The sequence below is a fragment of the Osmerus eperlanus genome, chromosome 11 (assembly GCF_963692335.1).
Source record: "Osmerus eperlanus chromosome 11, fOsmEpe2.1, whole genome shotgun sequence".
NCBI lineage: Eukaryota > Metazoa > Chordata > Actinopteri > Osmeriformes > Osmeridae > Osmerus > Osmerus eperlanus.
The window spans coordinates 9,424,198-9,442,882 of record NC_085028.1 but is presented as its reverse complement, the minus strand read 5'-3'; the positions used below and the strand labels follow the sequence as shown (position 1 = coordinate 9,442,882).

Here is an 18,685-nt window from a genome sequence, read left to right as displayed (position 1 = left end):
GCAGTTTATTTAAATTGTAACGTGAATAGGCACTTGAGTTCACGTGTCGCTACACTATAGAACACATTATCAACTTCCATAATGTTCGAGGATATCAATCGCATTTTCTTCTTTACTCAATGATCAACTGTAGAACAGTGTAATATCCTCATTTGCCTTGCCATAAGAGGAAATACAATTTGCATGCGCCGTCACATCCATTAAAGCACGGTTGACCTGGTAAGCCAAGCCTCTGTTATAGAACGGTCATGCTCTTCGGTTGTGGTGTACGGGAGCGCACTCGTATTACATTGGTCAGAAAAGTAGGAGGGTTTTGTATTGAAAAACAAGTGAGGGAGTCGAGAGGAGTACCAAACCAGAACTCAATGTTCCTTTTATTCCTTTCGGGATAGACATAAATGTTCTTGCGCATACATTTGTGTGACGTAATATCGGAAGACTGCAGTTGTAACGTGCAACCTGTAAGGTAGAGGCATTCTGTGTAGCGGACAAGATGTCTGCACTTGCAATACATGCACTTGAAACAACGCGCTAATGTATTTCCAGTAGAGATGCAATTTCGCTTTCGTTGTGTCACAGATATGACATATGTCACGGTGACTCTTTGATTTCTCGTAGAGTTTTTGTTCTGTTCTTGTAAACCGTTTATAGGCTACCAGCAGCATGGAGAGCAGCTGCGAGAGGAATGAACTGACGGATGATAAAAATAAAGAGGGTTGTTTTGAAAGGACATGTTTAACTCTAACTGTAGACGATGTTTACGAAATAGCCAAACTGATTGGTTCCGAAGTGGAAAAACTTATTGACGGTTACGGTAAAGAGAGCGCTCTCGGACTAGTGCCTAAAATAGTTAAAGTCCTCGAGCTTTTAGAGAGCTATGCCTTACGAAATAATTCCCTCAAATCAAAGGAAGAGGAATTATACAAAGCATTCGAAACATTACAGGTACAGCAACAGAAAAAAAGAGTTTTAAAAGAAAACGAAGATTGCAACAAGAATGAAATACGGGTGAGTAAATGCGGCAATTTTAAAGGCATCAAATGGTTGTTCATTTGAACTTAAGGCCTTTAGTTTGCGCATGTCAATTGTGTGACGAATAAACCCATGTAATGTTTTTCCTGCAACAGTCTTCAATATATGGGCCCATCATGTTATATAACCTTTTAAAGTTCAGAAAATGTGGCGTTCTAATAATGTGCCAAGCTGTAGCCATTTGGTCAGTTGGCAAAAACCCCAGTGTGCTTGTTTGACAGATCGAACATGCGGAAGGTATCTCGGCTAAAGCTATCACGAAGACAGATGACTTCATGTTAGTATCAGGATCACGTGTTGAATATGAGTAAAGGGATTGTCCATGCCATAATGTTTACATTTAGCCTCAGTGACCAAAACAATTCTGTCCAGTTGTGCTCTCTTAGTGAATACATTTGGGTGGAGAAAAATGCAAGGTTGAATCTCTGTTCATTGTAGTTTATTGATAAGAAATTGAGAAGGCCATTCAGGGGGGGGGGGGGGGGGTCTGGTGATGTCCAGATGCAAAGGGATACATTCTCCACCGTCTAATGAATCTTCTTTCAAGAGTTGTGAGGTCCATTGTTTGTACATTCTCCTTGTCCCATAGTGTAGCCCTCCCGCCTCCCTTCCAGTATCCTGACTATTACATTCCTCTCCTCAATAAAAGATACAATCTCCTGAGCAAGGCCTATTTCTCACTTTCACAGACACAGTCACATCTTGGTGCATAATCATGCATTTGGAATATGAGTTCATCATTATCGTTACTTATTATATCTGGAGCATTGATTATATTGGGAATATATGTTCAGCATTGTCATTACACATTTTGTATATCTGAGGTATTGATTATCTTTTTATTCAACAGAGACATAGAACATATGAAATAGCAGCATTCAATTAGCAGTATAGATTTAATTCCTCCACAATAGACAATTATAAACTATAGACTTCATGACAATCTGTTTTCCTAGTTGGCCTTGTACCTCTCGGTAGCCAAAGGTGTGTTTTCCCCTGTCCCCTTGCAGGAGGTGCGACAGGAGGAGGAGCAGTGGAGGAGGAGGTGTGAGGAGCTGCAGGCCCAGGTGCTCCAGCTACAGGGAGACAACCAGGAGTTGCAGAGCCATCTGAAGGGCAACCATGCGCAGGAAGGTTGGTTTGAGTGTAGGCTCTTGAGACTCATGACCATAAACACACAGACACCGAGCCGAATACACTCCAACTGAATGAAAACATCCTATTGTAGTGCAAGTCACATGAATAGTGATTGTGCTTAACAGTGATTGTGCTGACACATTGTTGTATACTTGTGGTCATGGGAGAAAACACTGGCTGACCATGGAATCCCTTTGTACTACCTCTTTGTCCCCTTTTGGAAGTGGGTGTGTGACTATCATGCTAAGTATTATTACGGAAATAATACACTTCTGCTCCAACAGGAATTTCAAAAGTTAAATCTCTCTGTCTCCTGTGCGATGGTTTAATATAGCAGTGCCCTAACCAATACTTAGTTAGAAGCAATTTTAGTTTGATTTGACCTTTTCATTGGATGTGTGATATACAGTATATTCTTGAAAACGTGATAGATTTAATGTTATACACATTGTCAGTTTTATCGATTTATAAGATCTTAATTTACTCTACGAAAAGGAATTTAGCTGGATTTGTTGTCATACAAAGTTATGTGTCATTATTTACAGGAATGTAAGGGTTCCCAAGCTGATAGGCACATATTTACTTGAAGGAGAAGAAGTCTATATTTGTGCTGGGAAATAACATGATAATTCAATTCAGTTTCACTTCAGCAAACGCATCTGCCCGTGTTCATTTTCCCAGAGGCTGCAAAGACAATCTAATAATCTTTATAATTAAATTTAAGACAATTAAGAAGTTATATCACAGGCCAGTATCAGAATCAACCAACCTATATTATGCTGTTTAAACCTGTAATATCTAGATTGCAATTGGGAGTCAGGTGGCTGAGCGGTTAGGGTCACGGGCTAGTAATCTGAAGGTTGCCAGTTCGATTCCCGGCAGTGCCAAATGACGTTGTGTCCTTGGGCAAGGCACTTCATCCTACTTGCCTCGGGGGGAATGTCCCTGTACTTACTGTAAATCGCTCTGGATAAGAGCGTCTGCTAAATGACTAAATGTAAATGTAAATTAACAGCTTTGATAAACTTGTCATGTCTATCCCTGGTACATGCCCCACAAAGATAGGTGTCATTAACCAAGCCATGGAGACAGAATTAACTCACAGTATAGAATGAGGTCTTAAATACAGCCATGTGCAGGGGGGTAATCCCATATTTAAGCCATGACCTTAAGCGAGTCCAGACTGAGGGTGTTTTGCTGTGGTACTTAGGTTCAGGTGACCGTTGATGGTCAATAGAATGCAGGCCATGAATATGTTATTGTGCCAACCATAAACTATGCAACTTCTTTAACTCTTTGATCATTTTTTCTTTTTTTACTATTGATTGATGATGTACACATACTGAGTACCTGTCAATCATATTTGTATAATACAGATTATTTAAATGGACACATAAACCTTTGGTATAACTCTTTAATTTAGTTTATCATCATTGATAGTGCTGTTTCATGTTGACCATTAATGAACCACACTTTGTCCAACCTGACAGTGAAGAAATCACAAATGATGCGGTTGTCTTCATGTTGACCCATGAAGGACCATAGTGGTGATGTTGTATCACGTTTCCTGTGTTCTAGACCGCGTTCAGCGGCAGGAACGGGAGGTGATGCTGAAACTGAAGGAGGTGGTGGACAAGCAGAGAGATGAGCTGAGGGCCAAACAACAGGAAATCACCAGTGTGTCCAAAGAGGTAGAAGCGGTAAGAATAGACACACACACAGACTTGCTTTCTAATAATGGGTCAACGGTTATTGTAAAGTCTGTGTGCCATCAATGTGTTATGCAGAGGTTATTACTGAATTTGTTGGGTATCTTAGTATTTTAAAATGTTTTATTACCTCTAGGTAGTTTCAAAAACAATGGACATTGTGCTTTTTCATAAATGCATGCACAGGCACTCACACACACACACACACACAAAATCCAATGTACTGTATCAGCTGACACATAGGGAATGTGTGTTACACAGAGTACACAGTATGGACAAACACAAAGGATGAAACATCCACAAGATTAGTGTCATAAACACTACTTTCAGTTGATGAGACACATGAGTCTCAGCAAATCCGGGAAGGGCACTGACATAAAAATAGTCATGGTTATGACTTCAGTCAGCTGAACCACACCTTAGAGACAAGAACAAGTCTAGGCAACTGCTCCACTCCTCTCTTTCAATCTGATATAATGGCTTTACATACTGTCAGAACCAGCTGTGTTTTCTTTTGCTTTTACTCAGCTAAGCCAAGAGTCTCGATTAGAGTGTAGGAAAGGAAAGCTTCCTTTTTGGGTGCTGTGGCTATGGTCTAACATATGCCCTCTGTTGCTGCATCGGTTTGATTTGCATGTAGGTGTGTGTCCTATCATTCATTTGTGTGTGTGTGCGCTTGCAATTGCAGTTCCATTGACCTCGACACGTGTATGAATCAATTCACTCTCCCGTGTGTCTGTGTGTGTCCACGTGTGCCTGTGGCCTTGTTTGTGGATCTATACGTGCTTGTCTGTAAACTGTATCCTTTATGGACCTGTGCTTTACCTGTGCGTGTGTCGTCCAGCTCCAGGAGCAGTTGGAGCGCTTCATGAAGATGAACAGCGAGCTGAGACACAAGCAGACCATAGTGCAGGCGCAGGTGAAGAGCGCCGTGGAAAGGAAGGCCGACATGGAGGCAGACCTGAGGGAGAAACAGAAAGAGATAGAACGCCTCAGTTCCCAACTGGAGAAGGCCCACTCGCTCAGCGCTGCTGGCACGGTAAGGAGGGCTGTGTAAGGAGTGGTGTGTGAGTGTGTTGATTTAATGAGCCATGATGTTTATTTAAGTGTTCACATTGCATATATTGCAAATAGGCATTCAGCATGGTACATTCACTTAACCCTTGTGCTGCCTTCGGGTCACATGACCCAAAGGTTCACAACGAACCATTGTTGTGTTTACCCAATTGTACCCAATACAAAAACAAATAAATAGCATTTTCTTTTAACCTTCGCAATGTGGGGGGTCTGAGACAGCCCAACGGTTAAAAGAAAATTACTCACTTTGTTTTTGTATGCGGTAAAGTTGTCGTAATACGACGGTGGGTCACAATGACTGATGGGTCAGAATGACCCGAAGATAACACAAGGGTTAATGAGAATCAGAATTAGAAAGGGGTTTAAACGCCATCAAAGTTTGCACAGACAAGGAATTTACTTTGGAAGGAAAGTGCATACATTCAACATATAGGGATCATAAGTCTTGAATAGTGGTGTAGAAGTCTAACAATACTAACTATACTAACTACTAACTATACTAACTTAACCATGTATTCTGAACAGTGTTCACTGCCTTGTTTTGCTGGTTTGTGACACCCTACTGTGTTGTCATTCTTGGGAACATGACACCACCTTCCCTCCCATACAATAACTGTCAAACTTTGATCTTTATAATTCGCTAGTGTTGTCCACAAGTCTATAACTATAGCATTTGACCCTCCTTGCACTCTCTACATTGTAGCAGTTAAAATCAATTGTTTCAAAAGTGTGGTAAATGGTGTGTTTTAAACAGGGCAGTCCATCTACGACACAGCTGGATCTGACGGACAAGATGATCATTGACATGAAGGATCCAAACAGGCCCTGTTTCACCAAGCAGGAGGTCAGGGAGATTCTGTCTGAGAGGAATGAGCTCAAGGCCAACCTCTTCCTGGTCCAGGAAGAACTTGCCTACTACCAGAGGTGGGTTGAATATTTGTGGTCGCACATGGGGGATGGCAGCTAAAAGTTTTTGTTACTTTTGTTGTTTGTTTTTCTTCATCTGTGTGTGTGTGTCTTGAAGGGAGATTTTAAATGATGAAAGGTGCCCGGGCTTCTTGTTGGATGCAATGCGGTCTGCCATTAAGAAGCAGAGAACAGTTATTAAGGCCAAGATGCTGGGTGTTCCAGTGGACGACTGCAGCAGGTGAGACATACATACATACACACACACTCACACAAATTAAGAATAATGACCCATGCCATAGTAATTTTTATGAATGACACGGTCAGACATGCGGTAGAAATGTAAACACACACTTACATTGTCTCCCTGTAATGATTGGTTTCCACAGCGATGAGGAGGATAAGGGCCCACTGTTTGAGAGGGGAGAAGCCCGGACAGAGACAGATGGCGCTGAGGAGAAACCTGCAGAGTCTCGCATAAGAAACCTGTGAGTGCTGCTACCCTATAAGTCACTGTACATTCATGTGTTAACAGCATGTACAGTATGTGTTTATTGTTTTGGTGGAAACGGTTCCAGAGTATAATCTGAGGGTCACTTTCAAGCAATACTAAGCACCTGTGTTAGTTGCGCGTGACATGAACATGTTAAGACCTTATTAGACTTAAACAGGCATGTGTCTAGACTGGAATGCCTGCTATATTCTGTAAATCTTAAAAACAATGAGCTTCAGCTGTGTCAGCCATAGTCTTGATGCCAAGGCTTCTGATTGGTCGAAGGTAAATAAGAATCAATGGGTTGGTTGGTTGGTTGGTTGTTTGGTTGATAGGCAGGTTTTTCTACTAAATACCTCAGCATAACTCGCATGACTGATTCCATCAGCATGAACTCTCACTTTACCCTTACATAGAGGCATATAACTTTTCAATGTTCAAGAAATGTGTGTAATAAGAAAGGGGTTCCACCCAGCTTTATTCTGAACAAATATTTTCTGCAAGGACAACCACAGGAACCTTAATGAAGGGTAGACAAACAACACCATTTATTACATTCTTATGACAGTGTCTAACACATTATCTGGGTCACCTGCCATCATCCTGTATTTTATCTGTGACTGGTGACAGACGGTTCTGACCCCTGACCTTTGTTTGTCAACTCCTCCATTGTTTCTCAGCTTTGGCTTCCTGACTCGCTCAGGCAGCAGCCGCAGCCCCTCCCACCAGACCGCCACAAGCTCCTCCTGGGAAATCATCGTCCCCGAGGACGCCGAGACAGAGCCCAGACAATCGCCCTGACCCCCCCGCCCTCCTCAACATACCCTTCTTGATGTACATTTGTCTTCCTGACCATTTTACCTTTGCCCTCTAGTGTACCCACAGTGCTATTTGTCAGCTGTAGCACATTATCATGTGTGGTACATGTTGTTTTTTTTGTTGCAAAACCAACACAGTATACAGCATGAATTGCGGGTCTTGCAAAATTGAATGCCCGGAGTGAACACCTAAAGGTGTTCCCACTTTCTAGTTGTACCCCTTTTGTTTTTGTTTTTTTGATGTTCCCCTCTTCAAATGTGTTTATGTTTTCTCTGTCCTCCTCTCTTCCTTGGGTTTTCTCTGGAATGGTTTTGAAAAGTTATACTCTCCATCAATTTCTTGCATTGGTGTCAACTGTGTTGTACAGGATTGATAAGGATCTTTCGATATAGAAAAGTATGGTACATGCCATATAAATCCACAAAGAAATGTGGAAGTATTATATTTTATAATGGTATTTATAGGTGTTTTAACAATGATCATTAACCAAAGTTGATACCATGATGTATTCTTTCCCCACAGAAATTATTATTAACTGTAGGTATACTTCTGTGCCACAAGAGGGCATTTATGAGCTCAAACTGTTAATAATCATGTATTTACCTTATGATAAAGGTAATTTCCTTTGAAATATCAACTCAGTTGTGTTCAGCATGACTTGGTTTCAGCAAGACTACTTTCTTGCAAACAATACACAATCATCCAATCAGTCAGTTTGTGGTACACACTGCCTTTTTTTTCTGTTCTTTATTTGTGATTATACTGCAGTCCTTGACCCTGAATGTATGATATAAAATGTTTTGAAATCTCGTCCCAAACTTTATTAATCTCATTGTATTTTTTTAACCTTTCAACAATCTTTTAAATAATTTCTACCTGCTGACAAATAATTAATTTGGTGGTATCTCAGGTGGTTGTCATGGGTATACGTGCGTTTGCTGCTTGTGTGTGTGTTCATAAGACTAAGACACTAGCCCCTGTAGATTGGTCACTGCCCTTAAAGAGGAATTGTTTTTTCCTAGGAGGAAAGAGGGGGTGGGTGGGAAAAGGTTTGTATATGTTCTCACTGTCCAACCCTCGATATGTGAACACATGCAGTAAGTACATACAAAGTATTTTCATTTCACAACTGTATTTTTCGAACCCCTTTGCCCTCTCACCTATATGCTAAAGATACTTGGACTTCATGTCTAAATTGTCTGACTTTTTTTGACATTCAAACTTTTGCTTCTGGTGTAGCCTGAGGGCCCCACTCAGATTTCCTACAACACTTTTGTACATTTTATTTTTGTAAGCATGCATTTTTAAACAACAAGCTGTTGTACTATGAAAACCAAATAAAGTTGTGAAACTCCTGAGAAATGTGTACTGTCTTTGTATATTGGCAAAATAAGGTTTCTGATCTCTGAAATTATAAGATCAAATAATATCTGAAAAACACAAGTTGATCGATGACTATTGCTGCTTACCTTTTCCCAGAATCTTAGATTGTGGTCCGGTATTTAAAAAGCCAGTGTCTGATTGAATAGGAGGAAATGACCCTCACATCCCCAGGAAGCTGGTGGAGGAAATCCAGGGGTTTGGACCAAACCGGACTCACCAGACCACTGACCAACTACAGCATGCAAGAGAAAGCCAAGGAGAAGAAGGAGGAGGAAGAGAGGAGTTGAAGGTAAAGCAGAGAGAGATTGGTGGGGGTAGGAAAATAGAAATACAACCTGTCCTAAACTTGGACTTGGTGATTGAGGAACTAAAAAGAACAAACACGACTTGGTTTGGATATTGTGGACACTAACGTACTTGTTAGTCTTGCTCTGGTCTGACCTGTGAGGACTGATTCAGATCTGGTTCTGGTGTGGAAATGGACCTTCTTCTGACAAGTCTTGGAATACTGCTCTGCTGCAACCTCTCTGCACAAAATCTGGACCCTTCAGGAAAGAATGTTTGCCAGGATCTCAGGTATGGCAGCTCTAATTTCATCCAATCTTTCTCTCATAGCACCTTATAAAGAATTCCCTCTCTTTTGACTTAATGAGTTTATTGACTTGAGGTCAAGATATAGTGTATTTTACAGTAGTGTATCTTTTCCTTCTCTACCAACAGAGACCCTTCCACCCTTGTATGTTGTAATGGGTGGAGACAAGAAGGAGAGGAGTGCACGATACGTGAGTATCAGTGGCCTAAAAATAATTTACTCTTCTACATTTTCTCAAATGTATGTTGTTGCCCTTTAATGTGTCTGACCGTGTGTTGGTCTGACCTGATTTATGAACTCTGAACCCTGAATTCTGTATTGTATCTGTATTGTGTTCAGCTGTCTGTGAGGGCGAGCAAACCTGTGAAAAAGATGAGATCTGCGTGTACCCGGGAGTGTGTCGTTGTCCGGCGGGCTTCTACGGGGCCAACTGCAAGACACGTGAGTTTAGACTGAAAACATCTCACCAAGATAGCTATGAACCAAACACCCTGAGCTGTAAAGTCAGAAATAGCTGAGCCTTTTTTTTCAGTTTATGGTAGGTAGAGGCAGCTTTACCACACTTCACTACAGGACAGGCCATTATTCCTCAACATTTCTTGTGCCTCTTGTTGAGAGAAAAATAGAAAGCAACAAATTATTTGGTGTAGAGAGTACATCAATTTGTCAAATAAATATTTGCTATTTGCATGTTCCAATGTTTTTGTGTTGCTGTACCCTCAACAATCTTATTTATTCCTGTAGGCTGCCCACCAGAATTCTGGGCACCAGACTGTCGCAAGGTATGCCAATGCTACCCACATGGGCACTGCGACCCTGTCACTGGTGAGTGCACGTGCCTCCCCAACCGGTGGGGCCCATTGTGCCAGTACGCTTGCAAGTGTGCCCGCCACGGACAGTGTAACCCAGTCTATGGCAACTGCACCTGTGATGAGGGCTGGTGGACACCCACATGTGCCAAGACATGTCAGTGTTCGCAGAATGCCCTGGGTGGCACCTGTGACCAGCTGACAGGCGGGTGCCAGTGTGCCCCTCGGTACTGGGGACAAAAATGCGCCCTGCGCTGCCATTGCTATCTTTCGCCATGCCAACAGAGGATGGGCACCTGTGAGTGCGAGTCTGGCTGGTGGGGGCCAGCATGTGACCGGCACTGCAACTGCGATATGGAACACAGCAACTGTGACCCTAACAGTGGGGACTGTGTGTGCCTGCCTGGGTATAAGGGCGAGTACTGTAACATGCCCTGTGATGCTGGGGAGTATGGTAGCAGGTGTAAACTCAGGTAAGTTAAGGTAAATCAGTAAGCGCATGTGTTTGGAATTATATAATCAGTGCACTTTACACAGATTCTTTGTTACTAAAGTACGTTTTTGTCACTCAGACTAGAGCTGTGTGTTGTTGGTTGTTTGGATTTGACTGTGGTTTCCTGGCTTATTTTGTGTTTGAGTTTTCCTTTCCCAATTTGAATAATTATCTGTAATCTCTTTCTCTTTCTTTCTCTCTCATTTCTAGTTGTGGTCATTGTAAAGGTGGCCAGCCGTGCTCTGTTGTTGATGGGACATGTGTTGCCTGTGAGTCTGGATGGAATGGCACACGGTGCAACATCAAGTGCCCGTACGGTCACTATGGTGACCAGTGTCAGGAGAAGTGCCCTCATTGTAGGAACAGTGAACCATGTGACCCCACAACAGGGAAGTGTTGGCGTTGCGACCCAGGTTGGACTGGACCTAAGTGAGTGTGTGAATGTAGCATTAGAGGAAGCAACTTTGATACTTCTGACTTTAAATACTACAATTTCTGTCATTTTTTGGGGAAAAAATTTGATAATGGAAATTATTTTGGTCTAAAAAGAAATACTTGCTATTTCGTTCATTTCATTGTGTGCCTGCCTGCAGCTGTGACCAGCCCTGTACTGACAGGACGTTTGGGGATGCCTGCCGCTTCCTGTGCAGCCCCTGTTTCCATGGCCACTGTGATCATGTGACGGGAAGATGTGTCTGTAAGCCTGGCTTCCAGGGAGAGAGGTGAAAATTCAGTTTCTGCAAACAGAAATCACTCATTACATTTTCACCAGAACGTGTTATTAAAAGAACACACACACAAAGATCATTCAAATTAAAAACATGCATTACTCTATCTGCAAGCCTGTTGTTTTATGTTTCATTTTTCGACTGTTTGTACAGTGTGTGTTCGTAAGTGTGTATGTGTATTTGAAATGGAGGACACATACATATACAAATACCATTTTAAAAGAAAAGGTCATGATTGTACTTTTCTCTCTGTGTTATGGGGCCAGCTGTAACAGCACATGTCCTGATCACCGGTATGGCCTCAACTGCTCTTCGGAGTGTAACTGTGGAGAGGATGTCACCTGCCATCCAACCACAGGCGCCTGTCCACACAGTATGCTCCTGGGTGCTTGTGCATCCATGCTTTTCTTTATGAAGTGTATTGTGTGTGTGTGTTTATATGTGTGTGTGCCTCTGTTTGTTTGCACTGATTAGTCAATTCATGTGTATGCACTCGTCGGTACCCTTCTGTTGATGAGTGTTTGTGCACAACAGGTTTTTAATCGTGTGTCTGCTTGGGCCTCTGTGTGTGTCAGGTGGCCGTGGGGCTCTCATTGCAGGCCTGCTGGTCCCCCTGCTGCTGCTGATACTGGCCCTGGTTTTCTGTTGTTGCTGCTGTGGTGGAGGGCCCGCAGATGGCAAAGACAGGTCTACATCAAACTTGAATGAATCTGTCCCCACACAAACAAACACACTGTTTCCTGACTCCCCAATCTCACTATGGTTGTTCAGGGTAAACGTAGCTGATGGAGTTACTTCTTCTTCTCGTATGAAACACCATGTGTACAACGTCCTGGCCAACGTGAGCTCAGCCGTGCCCTGCATCTCTGTCTGGTCTTCAGGCCTGCCCAGAGTCACAGGTGAGACTCCCAGCTATAGCTTAATGTCATGTCATATTCCCTTATGGAACTTTATAAAATCTCACGAAAGGTTTACAGAGAGAACATTACAATTATGGATAACATAGAATTATGAGGATTTTATACAAATGTTCTGCATAAAATTATGTTTTGCCTTAATGGTGTATTGGATATAGTTTAGAGATGACATATGAGCTTTCAGAGCATTTTATCTCTCTCCAGTTTCTCACCATGATCCGGAGTTGAACTTTAACCACAGCTTTATTGAGCCTCCGTCCTCGGGCTGGGTCACAGAGGGCTCGTCCTTCGATAGCGATGAGGAAGAAGGGGAGGCACTCTACTGTGTCCCACCCAGGGAAGGTAATGAAGACTTTCCTGAATGACGGGAATTCAACACAAAATGCATCAACTCCTTTTGCATACATCACCGTGACTGTGAGTCATTCATATGGACTGCAGTACATGGGAAGTCTAATCCCCTTCTGCCCTTTATTGGTAGATAGTAATGTTTTCTTTTTCAAAACAGCATTAAACAGAAATCTGGCTTTTAGCTCCTTTTTCCCTCCATCTCTTAAAACCTCACATAACCTGCCTTTCTTTCTCTCTCTTTCTGACAGACATCCCATCGATGGTGGGAGGTGAGTTCCAGGAGATGAGCTCCAAGTGCAACATGTTCCTTGATCCATCTGGCTTTAGCAGTGAAGACATGTCCCTGCCCTTTGCCATCCCTCGCACCTCCAGCATCGCCAAGTCAAAGAGGCCCTCAGTCTCTTTCGCAGAGGGCACACGCTTCAGCCCCAAGGAGCGTCGTGGTTCCACCCAGGACCTGGCATGCCCCGGGGCCCCCCGCACCAAGCCCAAGACGGCCTGGGGGGCCCTGGTGCTCTCTGCTCTCCAAGCCCAGGGAGGAGGAGGGAAACCAGGGGAAGACAGCTTAGCTGATGGGGGGCTGATGGGTGAGGACAAAAGTGGCATGTTGGACAACCAGGGGTCCAACAGCGATGGAGGGGAAGACTCTGACACAGAAAGGTACAGCTCCACCCCTTCTTGCTCCACCCTTCAAGTCCCTGGAGCGGTCGGGCGAAGACGCACCATGTCGAATGCTGCTGCCATCAAGGCTCAAACACCAACGCCAGCAACCGATGCTCACGAGGTAGACCCAGGCACAGATAAGATCACCACTGTGTATGTGACTGTGGGTAAGACTGGCAGGCCCACATCTAAAGTGGAGCCCACCTCTGAAGGTCCCGTTCAGGCCATGCTACGACGGCTAGGCAGCCTCCAGAGACAGAAAGACCAGGAGATTGGGAGGCCCAAGACCAAAGGGGTGGAGGTCATCACCAAGCCCCCCAGGAGGAAACTGGGCACCCGGGCTAGCGTTTGGGAGCAGGGGACCCCAGTGGTAGCAGAGGTGACCATGAGAAAGCCCAGTAGGAGAAAGTTGACACAACCCAGCTCCTCTGGAACAATAGGCTCCACTGACAATCCGCCACCTGATGGCGCCACTCCCAAAAGGCCGCTTTCCTCCATTTTAAAGCGCGTGCCGGAAGTGGTGTCGGTGGCTGGGCCGGATGTAAGAGGTGAAGAGGTCAAGCTGGAGGGCGCTGATGCTGGGTTGGAACAGAGTGAGAGTGGGTACCTGACAGTGGGACCTGTTACGGACGCTGTTAGTTTGAGTGAGGTCATTGCTAACCAGGGCCTGGTGGTCAATGTGGAAAATGAGCCCAGTTATGAGAATGTTCTGATAAACAATTCATAACGACGCTACTGCCTCGACAGTATTTTGGTCAGAAACTGTTTTAAAGACTTGAAAAACAGAAGAAAAGGCTGAGCATTGGTGTCTTACGTCGTCAAATATTTCAGTCAATTTAATACAACGTTTGTTACCTATTTGGCTTATAGAAAAAAAACACATGTGTCTCATTTTCATGTTTCAACACATATATGACAAGATGTATATATTTTTTCTGTTACCGAATAGGTTGTTTTGATTGTTGTATACAATTAAATTGTTGTATACAATAAATAGAAAAGTTCACGTGTACTTTAAAACAACATGGGCACAACCAAACATGGTTTCAAATGGATGATGGAGAGTAGACCAAGACCCCACGGAATGGATGACAGCCATCTGGACTTTTTATGATTTATGATTAACGATTGGGTGCTTAGCTGTGAGGTTGATGGGTTTGTGTAGGTAAGCTGTAAAGTCTGCATAGCCTCAGATACAAGCATGTTTATTGACATTGCGTTACTTATGCACAGGGGCATTATGGGTAATGCAGTCTTTGTGAAGAGATAGGTATTATCCCAATGACAATCAAGATTAAGATCTTTCATCAAAAAGAAATCCTATATATATACAGTTGTAAATGTTTCAATCAAATTGTAAAGACAACATAGCATAGTCACAGTACCTAATGGATTAAATGAACACACAATAAAATCTCCCCCTTAGAAACTATTTCTTTTCTGCCTTTGTGTTTTCAGGGCAGCTGAGCCAGTACTTAGCAATGGATCTGGGATATGGGGGGTTTGCAAAGTCGACTTTTTTGGTCTTCAAATCCACTCTGTAGTATTTATCTGGGAAACACAGACACAAAGAAGTTGTAACAACAGGGGTTTCAGGTTATTTCCAATGTGTTTGTTTCCTGGTGATTGCACAATAGCGATTAATGTCATGTACTATACTGATTATTATTGTCAGTAGAACTCCATTCCCGGCTGAGTTTACCGACCGAAACCCCCTCCATACTAGAAAATAATCAATCCTAAAGACTAAATAACCCAGACACTAAAAAACACATAAAATGACTATAAGCCTTAACCCATCCACAAATACATTCTCATATAAATATATCCAAAGTGGGGGTTTTTGCATCTCATTACCTGCTTTGAAGAAGTAGACGCTCTGCAGGGGCTGGCCCTTGCGTACGAGCTCCCAGTAGTGTCTTTCTGCAGTGGGATATCTGGAGTAATAGCTTTCGCTCTCATAGTGTCTGCGATAATCGTAATCTCTCCGTCGGTCCTGGTCCTGGTCCCAGTCTTGCTCCTGACGCAAGTCGCTCCCCAACATCTCCCTCATCGCCATCTCCGGGTCTGTCAGCCTCTGCCCCTTCTCCATACCTCTCTTAGCGAAGCCCTGACCCATGTCCATACCTCTCTCAGCGAAGCCCTGGCCCATGTCCATACCTCTCTCAGCGAAGCCCTGACCCATGTCCATTCCTCTTTCAGCCATAGACTCCCAGAAAGGGGATCGGTTTTGCCTGCGGTGACCCCACTGTTGCCCCTGTTGTTGCTCCCACTGTTGCCCCCGTTGTTGCCCCCACTGTTGCCCCCATTGCTGGTTGGGGCGGTAGTTGCCCTCTGGGCGTCGGTCATTGCGACCAGGGGGAGAGACCCATGGGGCAACATAGATCCTGCCCCCCATGACAGCATCCACAGGTGACTTGATGCCGACCCAGTCCTTGTTGATGAAATGGTGCCCATCATGACGGATGGGCTCTGAGGGGATGAGAAAAGATGGAGAAGAATGTACACTACAAGTCTACAGCTGAAAGTAAGACATTAAGCTGCTGATATGAGTAAAAAAGCATATTCACACAAACTCTGTTGTTTAACCATGTACACAGAAGGATAGACACAAAAAATGACTCACTGCCTCCAAAGAGCTCATGGTAAAAGGATTCCCAGTTGTTGTAGTACACATCGGTGTAGCGTTGGAAGATGGTGGAGGGGGACCTCTCTGACATACTGATACACTCCTCGTGAGTTGGCTGGTGGAGGAACTCATACTGGTAGTACTGGTCACCTGAGAAAACACAGATACACAGGATGTAATTACGTATTTACTATTATAGTAAATCTAATACAATTCTGGTTGTATATGTAAAAAATATATTTATAATGCTTTGACTGTACAGTTTATGGAGAAAGAAATTACAAAAACAATTAATAACCTCATTGTCAGTTAAAGTTAGAAATGATGTGTGATATAGCTGTGGTGTATTTCAATAGTCACATTTTAAATATAAATTGTCTTTTTTTCCTGCTTTAAAAAAAAAGTCAGATGTGTCCAGACCTTTGAAGAAGTACACCTTCTCTTTGCCATGGTGACTGTGGGCTGGCATGGCGAAGGCGGCATCTATGTTGTCTGGAATCTTAGTAAAGCCCACAGTAATGTCTCTGGGATAGTCCTCATCCAATACACCATCATCAAACCTCCAGTACTGATTTCTCTGTGATGAAAACATTACCTTTGATCAGCATTGATTGTTTTTTGTCGGTGTTGTGATGTAGCGGATAATTTCACGGTTAACACTTGTACTCTGCTCCTGTAAACATTTAGAACAATCAGAAGCACAAAACTGGCAACACAGTTTCCCTCTGATAAGCAGTGTCTTCTAAGCACCTTATCCATTCTGAGTCAAGGTAATAACATTCACAACAAAACACATACATGTAAATGTTTATACCAATCAAATGTCCCACATGTTAGAGTTGAATTATACATATACAGTATTTCCCACCTTGAAAATGTAGGTTTTGCCCTGGCAGTTGATTCGAGTGAAGGCAGCGTCAATGGGCCCTTTGATGCCCCAGACATCCTTGATGAGTTTGGGGTAGCCAGGAAGCACAGACTTTTCATCCAGCACAAAGAAATATTCCCCTGTACAAGACACACAGCTGTAAGCAATGCTGTCTTCTCAACAACCTACTGTATTTATCCATCCATTTTACAGTAAGTACAATAATATACTGACAAAACAAAATACTGTGACTAATCTATTTGAGTTATGAATAATGAATTAACCAATGTTTTGTTGGACCTAGATACAAACATCTCATTTACTGATCACTTGTGAATGACTAGTCACTGATTGTGTTTACTGGGTTGTTCCCAGCCTCACCTCTGAAGGCATAGATTGAGCCATTTTTCATCTGCATGAAAGAGTCAAAGGGCCGGCCGCTACAAGCCTCCGCATCTGGGTCTGGAGCTTTGGTGGTGGTCACTCTCTCTGTGGTTGTGACAGGGGCTGTCGTTGGTTCTGGGGTTGCCAGATTTGGTCTCAATAAAATTTCCCTCCTGGGATCTTTCTCAGTTGTCGGGACATTCACTTTGATATGTGACTTCCCAGTTGTGGGGATGTTGGGTCGGACGTGGGAGTCTGTTGTTGGATCCTGGGGTGACCGAGATTCCTTCTGTGTATCAGGGACTTTGATAGCTGTAGGAACTGTGGTTGCCTTTGTTACAGGGGAGGCCTGCGTGGCAGGAGTAGTAGAGAAAGCAACAACACTGTCATGGCGTCTTGGCCCACGTTGATGGCCTGAATAGCCAGAGTCAACGGTTGGGGTATGGTTGATGGTGGCAACTGGTGTGGGGGTGCTGTCGAGAGACTCCTCGTCGTCTTCAGCAAAGACAAATGTGTCTCCTCGAGCTGAATAGACAAAACATTATATCAGTAACACTTAAAGAGAAAACTCAGCATTCTATTCAGATCAACATGACCAAGAGTGGATCTTTGTAAAGGTACAAGGCAAGGTTCTTACTTCTCATACGACATGCCGTCTCATAGTCCAGGCAGCAGCTCTTGTAATACCGACACATGGAGTCACACTGGCAGCTCTTCTGAGCATCAAAGCCATTCTCACAGCGGCCCATGCAAGACTCTAAGACAGTGCACACATGAATGAGTTCGCTGACAAAAGTTGGATTGAGACAGGGACTTGTACAACATGTCAATCACATCACATTCCAGTGTATCATACAATGAGCATAAGGGACTAAGGATGTGATATACCGTACTCTATCACATATGTTAGGAGCATCAAAGGAATCACCAAGTAATTCTTGTAATAACCTAATTTAACAATCAGCTTTTTACTTCATTTATGCCTTCATTTGGATCCTGTCAATGTGAAGACAACAACACCATTTTCTTTTTAAACAGACTAAAAATGAATTAACTTACCCTCTGCAGCAAATGCAGTGGCCAATGTGGCTAGCAGCAGAATCAGCCCCAACTTCATGCTGTTTCTCTTGAGAATAGGAATGTAGTGAGAGGTGGACATGCAAGGCTCCTGGACTGTGTACAACTAATCAATGGCCACTGGTCATTGAACCTTTCTGTATGTTGACTTAAACTTTGTTTTGAACAGGTCTGCTTAAGCAATTACTTCGTAGAATGAGAGGGGCACAGTGAAAAGTGAAATCTTTGTGGGTTTGAATTTTCCCTTTCCTTGAGGAAGCAGTTGCTCTCTTTGATTGAAGTAATTTGTTAATTAAGATAATTAAAAATAAAATGGTCACCCTATAGACATAATGTGGGCAGTGTTTAATAAAGCAGGGCTGTAGACAAGTATTAAGTATGATGAAGTGCAGGCACTGGTTGCAATCATCTTGACTACCCACCAAGAATGATCTCGTTCACAAGGAAAATTTACAACAGCATTGCTCTCAGATCTCTCTTCTCGCTAAAACTTCTGCTGTAAAACTATTTATCCTGATACACACTGGTTTAACACTCTGAAGTGACATATAATCAGGAATGACTAAACTCCAGTTTAGTTCCATGCAGTTCCATGTGTTTTGCTATGGGGGTAGGGTG

General features: G+C 43.2%; 3 protein-coding genes across 3 annotated transcripts; 2 read left to right on the top strand and 1 right to left on the bottom strand.

The window, feature by feature from the left end:
- The first annotated feature begins 302 nt into the window (after positions 1-302).
- On the top strand, positions 303-7,847 carry rilp (Rab interacting lysosomal protein). The gene is made up of 8 exons (XM_062473132.1): positions 303-1,008; positions 2,043-2,166; positions 3,748-3,869; positions 4,723-4,917; positions 5,710-5,879; positions 5,980-6,102; positions 6,251-6,349; positions 7,035-7,847. Exons 1-8 carry the CDS (start codon positions 664-666, stop codon positions 7,153-7,155), a joined length of 1,299 nt encoding a protein of 432 aa, XP_062329116.1. The 5' UTR covers positions 303-663; the 3' UTR covers positions 7,156-7,847.
- A 944-nt stretch (positions 7,848-8,791) lies between these two features.
- scarf1 (scavenger receptor class F, member 1) lies at positions 8,792-14,515 on the top strand. Its single transcript, XM_062472876.1, has 11 exons — positions 8,792-9,132; positions 9,277-9,338; positions 9,488-9,589; positions 9,893-10,430; positions 10,661-10,879; positions 11,044-11,172; positions 11,445-11,551; positions 11,754-11,865; positions 11,950-12,077; positions 12,300-12,437; positions 12,695-14,515. Exons 1-11 carry the CDS (start codon positions 9,035-9,037, stop codon positions 13,834-13,836), a joined length of 2,775 nt encoding a protein of 924 aa, XP_062328860.1. The 5' UTR covers positions 8,792-9,034; the 3' UTR covers positions 13,837-14,515.
- Positions 14,396-18,168, bottom strand: vtna (vitronectin a). Its single transcript, XM_062472878.1, has 8 exons — positions 18,050-18,168; positions 17,628-17,747; positions 16,988-17,515; positions 16,607-16,746; positions 16,159-16,315; positions 15,736-15,888; positions 14,967-15,581; positions 14,396-14,660 (listed from the first exon to the last, which is right to left on the bottom strand). The coding sequence occupies exons 1-8, from the start codon at positions 18,147-18,149 to the stop codon at positions 14,539-14,541; spliced, it is 1,935 nt and encodes a 644-aa protein (XP_062328862.1). The 5' UTR covers positions 18,150-18,168; the 3' UTR covers positions 14,396-14,538.
- Positions 18,169-18,685: the final 517 nt, after the last annotated feature.

What these genes read in the sequence shown, in the direction of transcription:
- rilp (XM_062473132.1), top strand. Translation starts at nt 664, where the DNA reads ATGGAGAGCAGCTGCGAGAGGAATGAACTGACGGATGATAAAAATAAA. An exon ending in TGTCCAAAGAGGTAGAAGCG is followed by an intron (nt 3,870 to 4,722) that starts GTAAGAATAGAC and finishes TGTGTCGTCCAG; the next exon opens with CTCCAGGAGCAGTTGGAGCG. An exon ending in CCAGTGGACGACTGCAGCAG is followed by an intron (nt 6,103 to 6,250) that starts GTGAGACATACA and finishes TGGTTTCCACAG; the next exon opens with CGATGAGGAGGATAAGGGCC.
- scarf1 (XM_062472876.1), top strand. Translation starts at nt 9,035, where the DNA reads ATGGACCTTCTTCTGACAAGTCTTGGAATACTGCTCTGCTGCAACCTC. An exon ending in CGGGGCCAACTGCAAGACAC is followed by an intron (nt 9,590 to 9,892) that starts GTGAGTTTAGAC and finishes TTATTCCTGTAG; the next exon opens with GCTGCCCACCAGAATTCTGG. An exon ending in AGGCCTGCCCAGAGTCACAG is followed by an intron (nt 12,078 to 12,299) that starts GTGAGACTCCCA and finishes ATCTCTCTCCAG; the next exon opens with TTTCTCACCATGATCCGGAG.
- vtna (XM_062472878.1), bottom strand. Translation starts at nt 18,149, where the DNA reads ATGTCCACCTCTCACTACATTCCTATTCTCAAGAGAAACAGCATGAAG. An exon ending in CACTGCATTTGCTGCAGAGG is followed by an intron (nt 17,748 to 18,049) that starts GTAAGTTAATTC and finishes GCACTGTCTTAG; the next exon opens with AGTCTTGCATGGGCCGCTGT. An exon ending in CTCAATCTATGCCTTCAGAG is followed by an intron (nt 16,747 to 16,987) that starts GTGAGGCTGGGA and finishes TGTCTTGTACAG; the next exon opens with GGGAATATTTCTTTGTGCTG.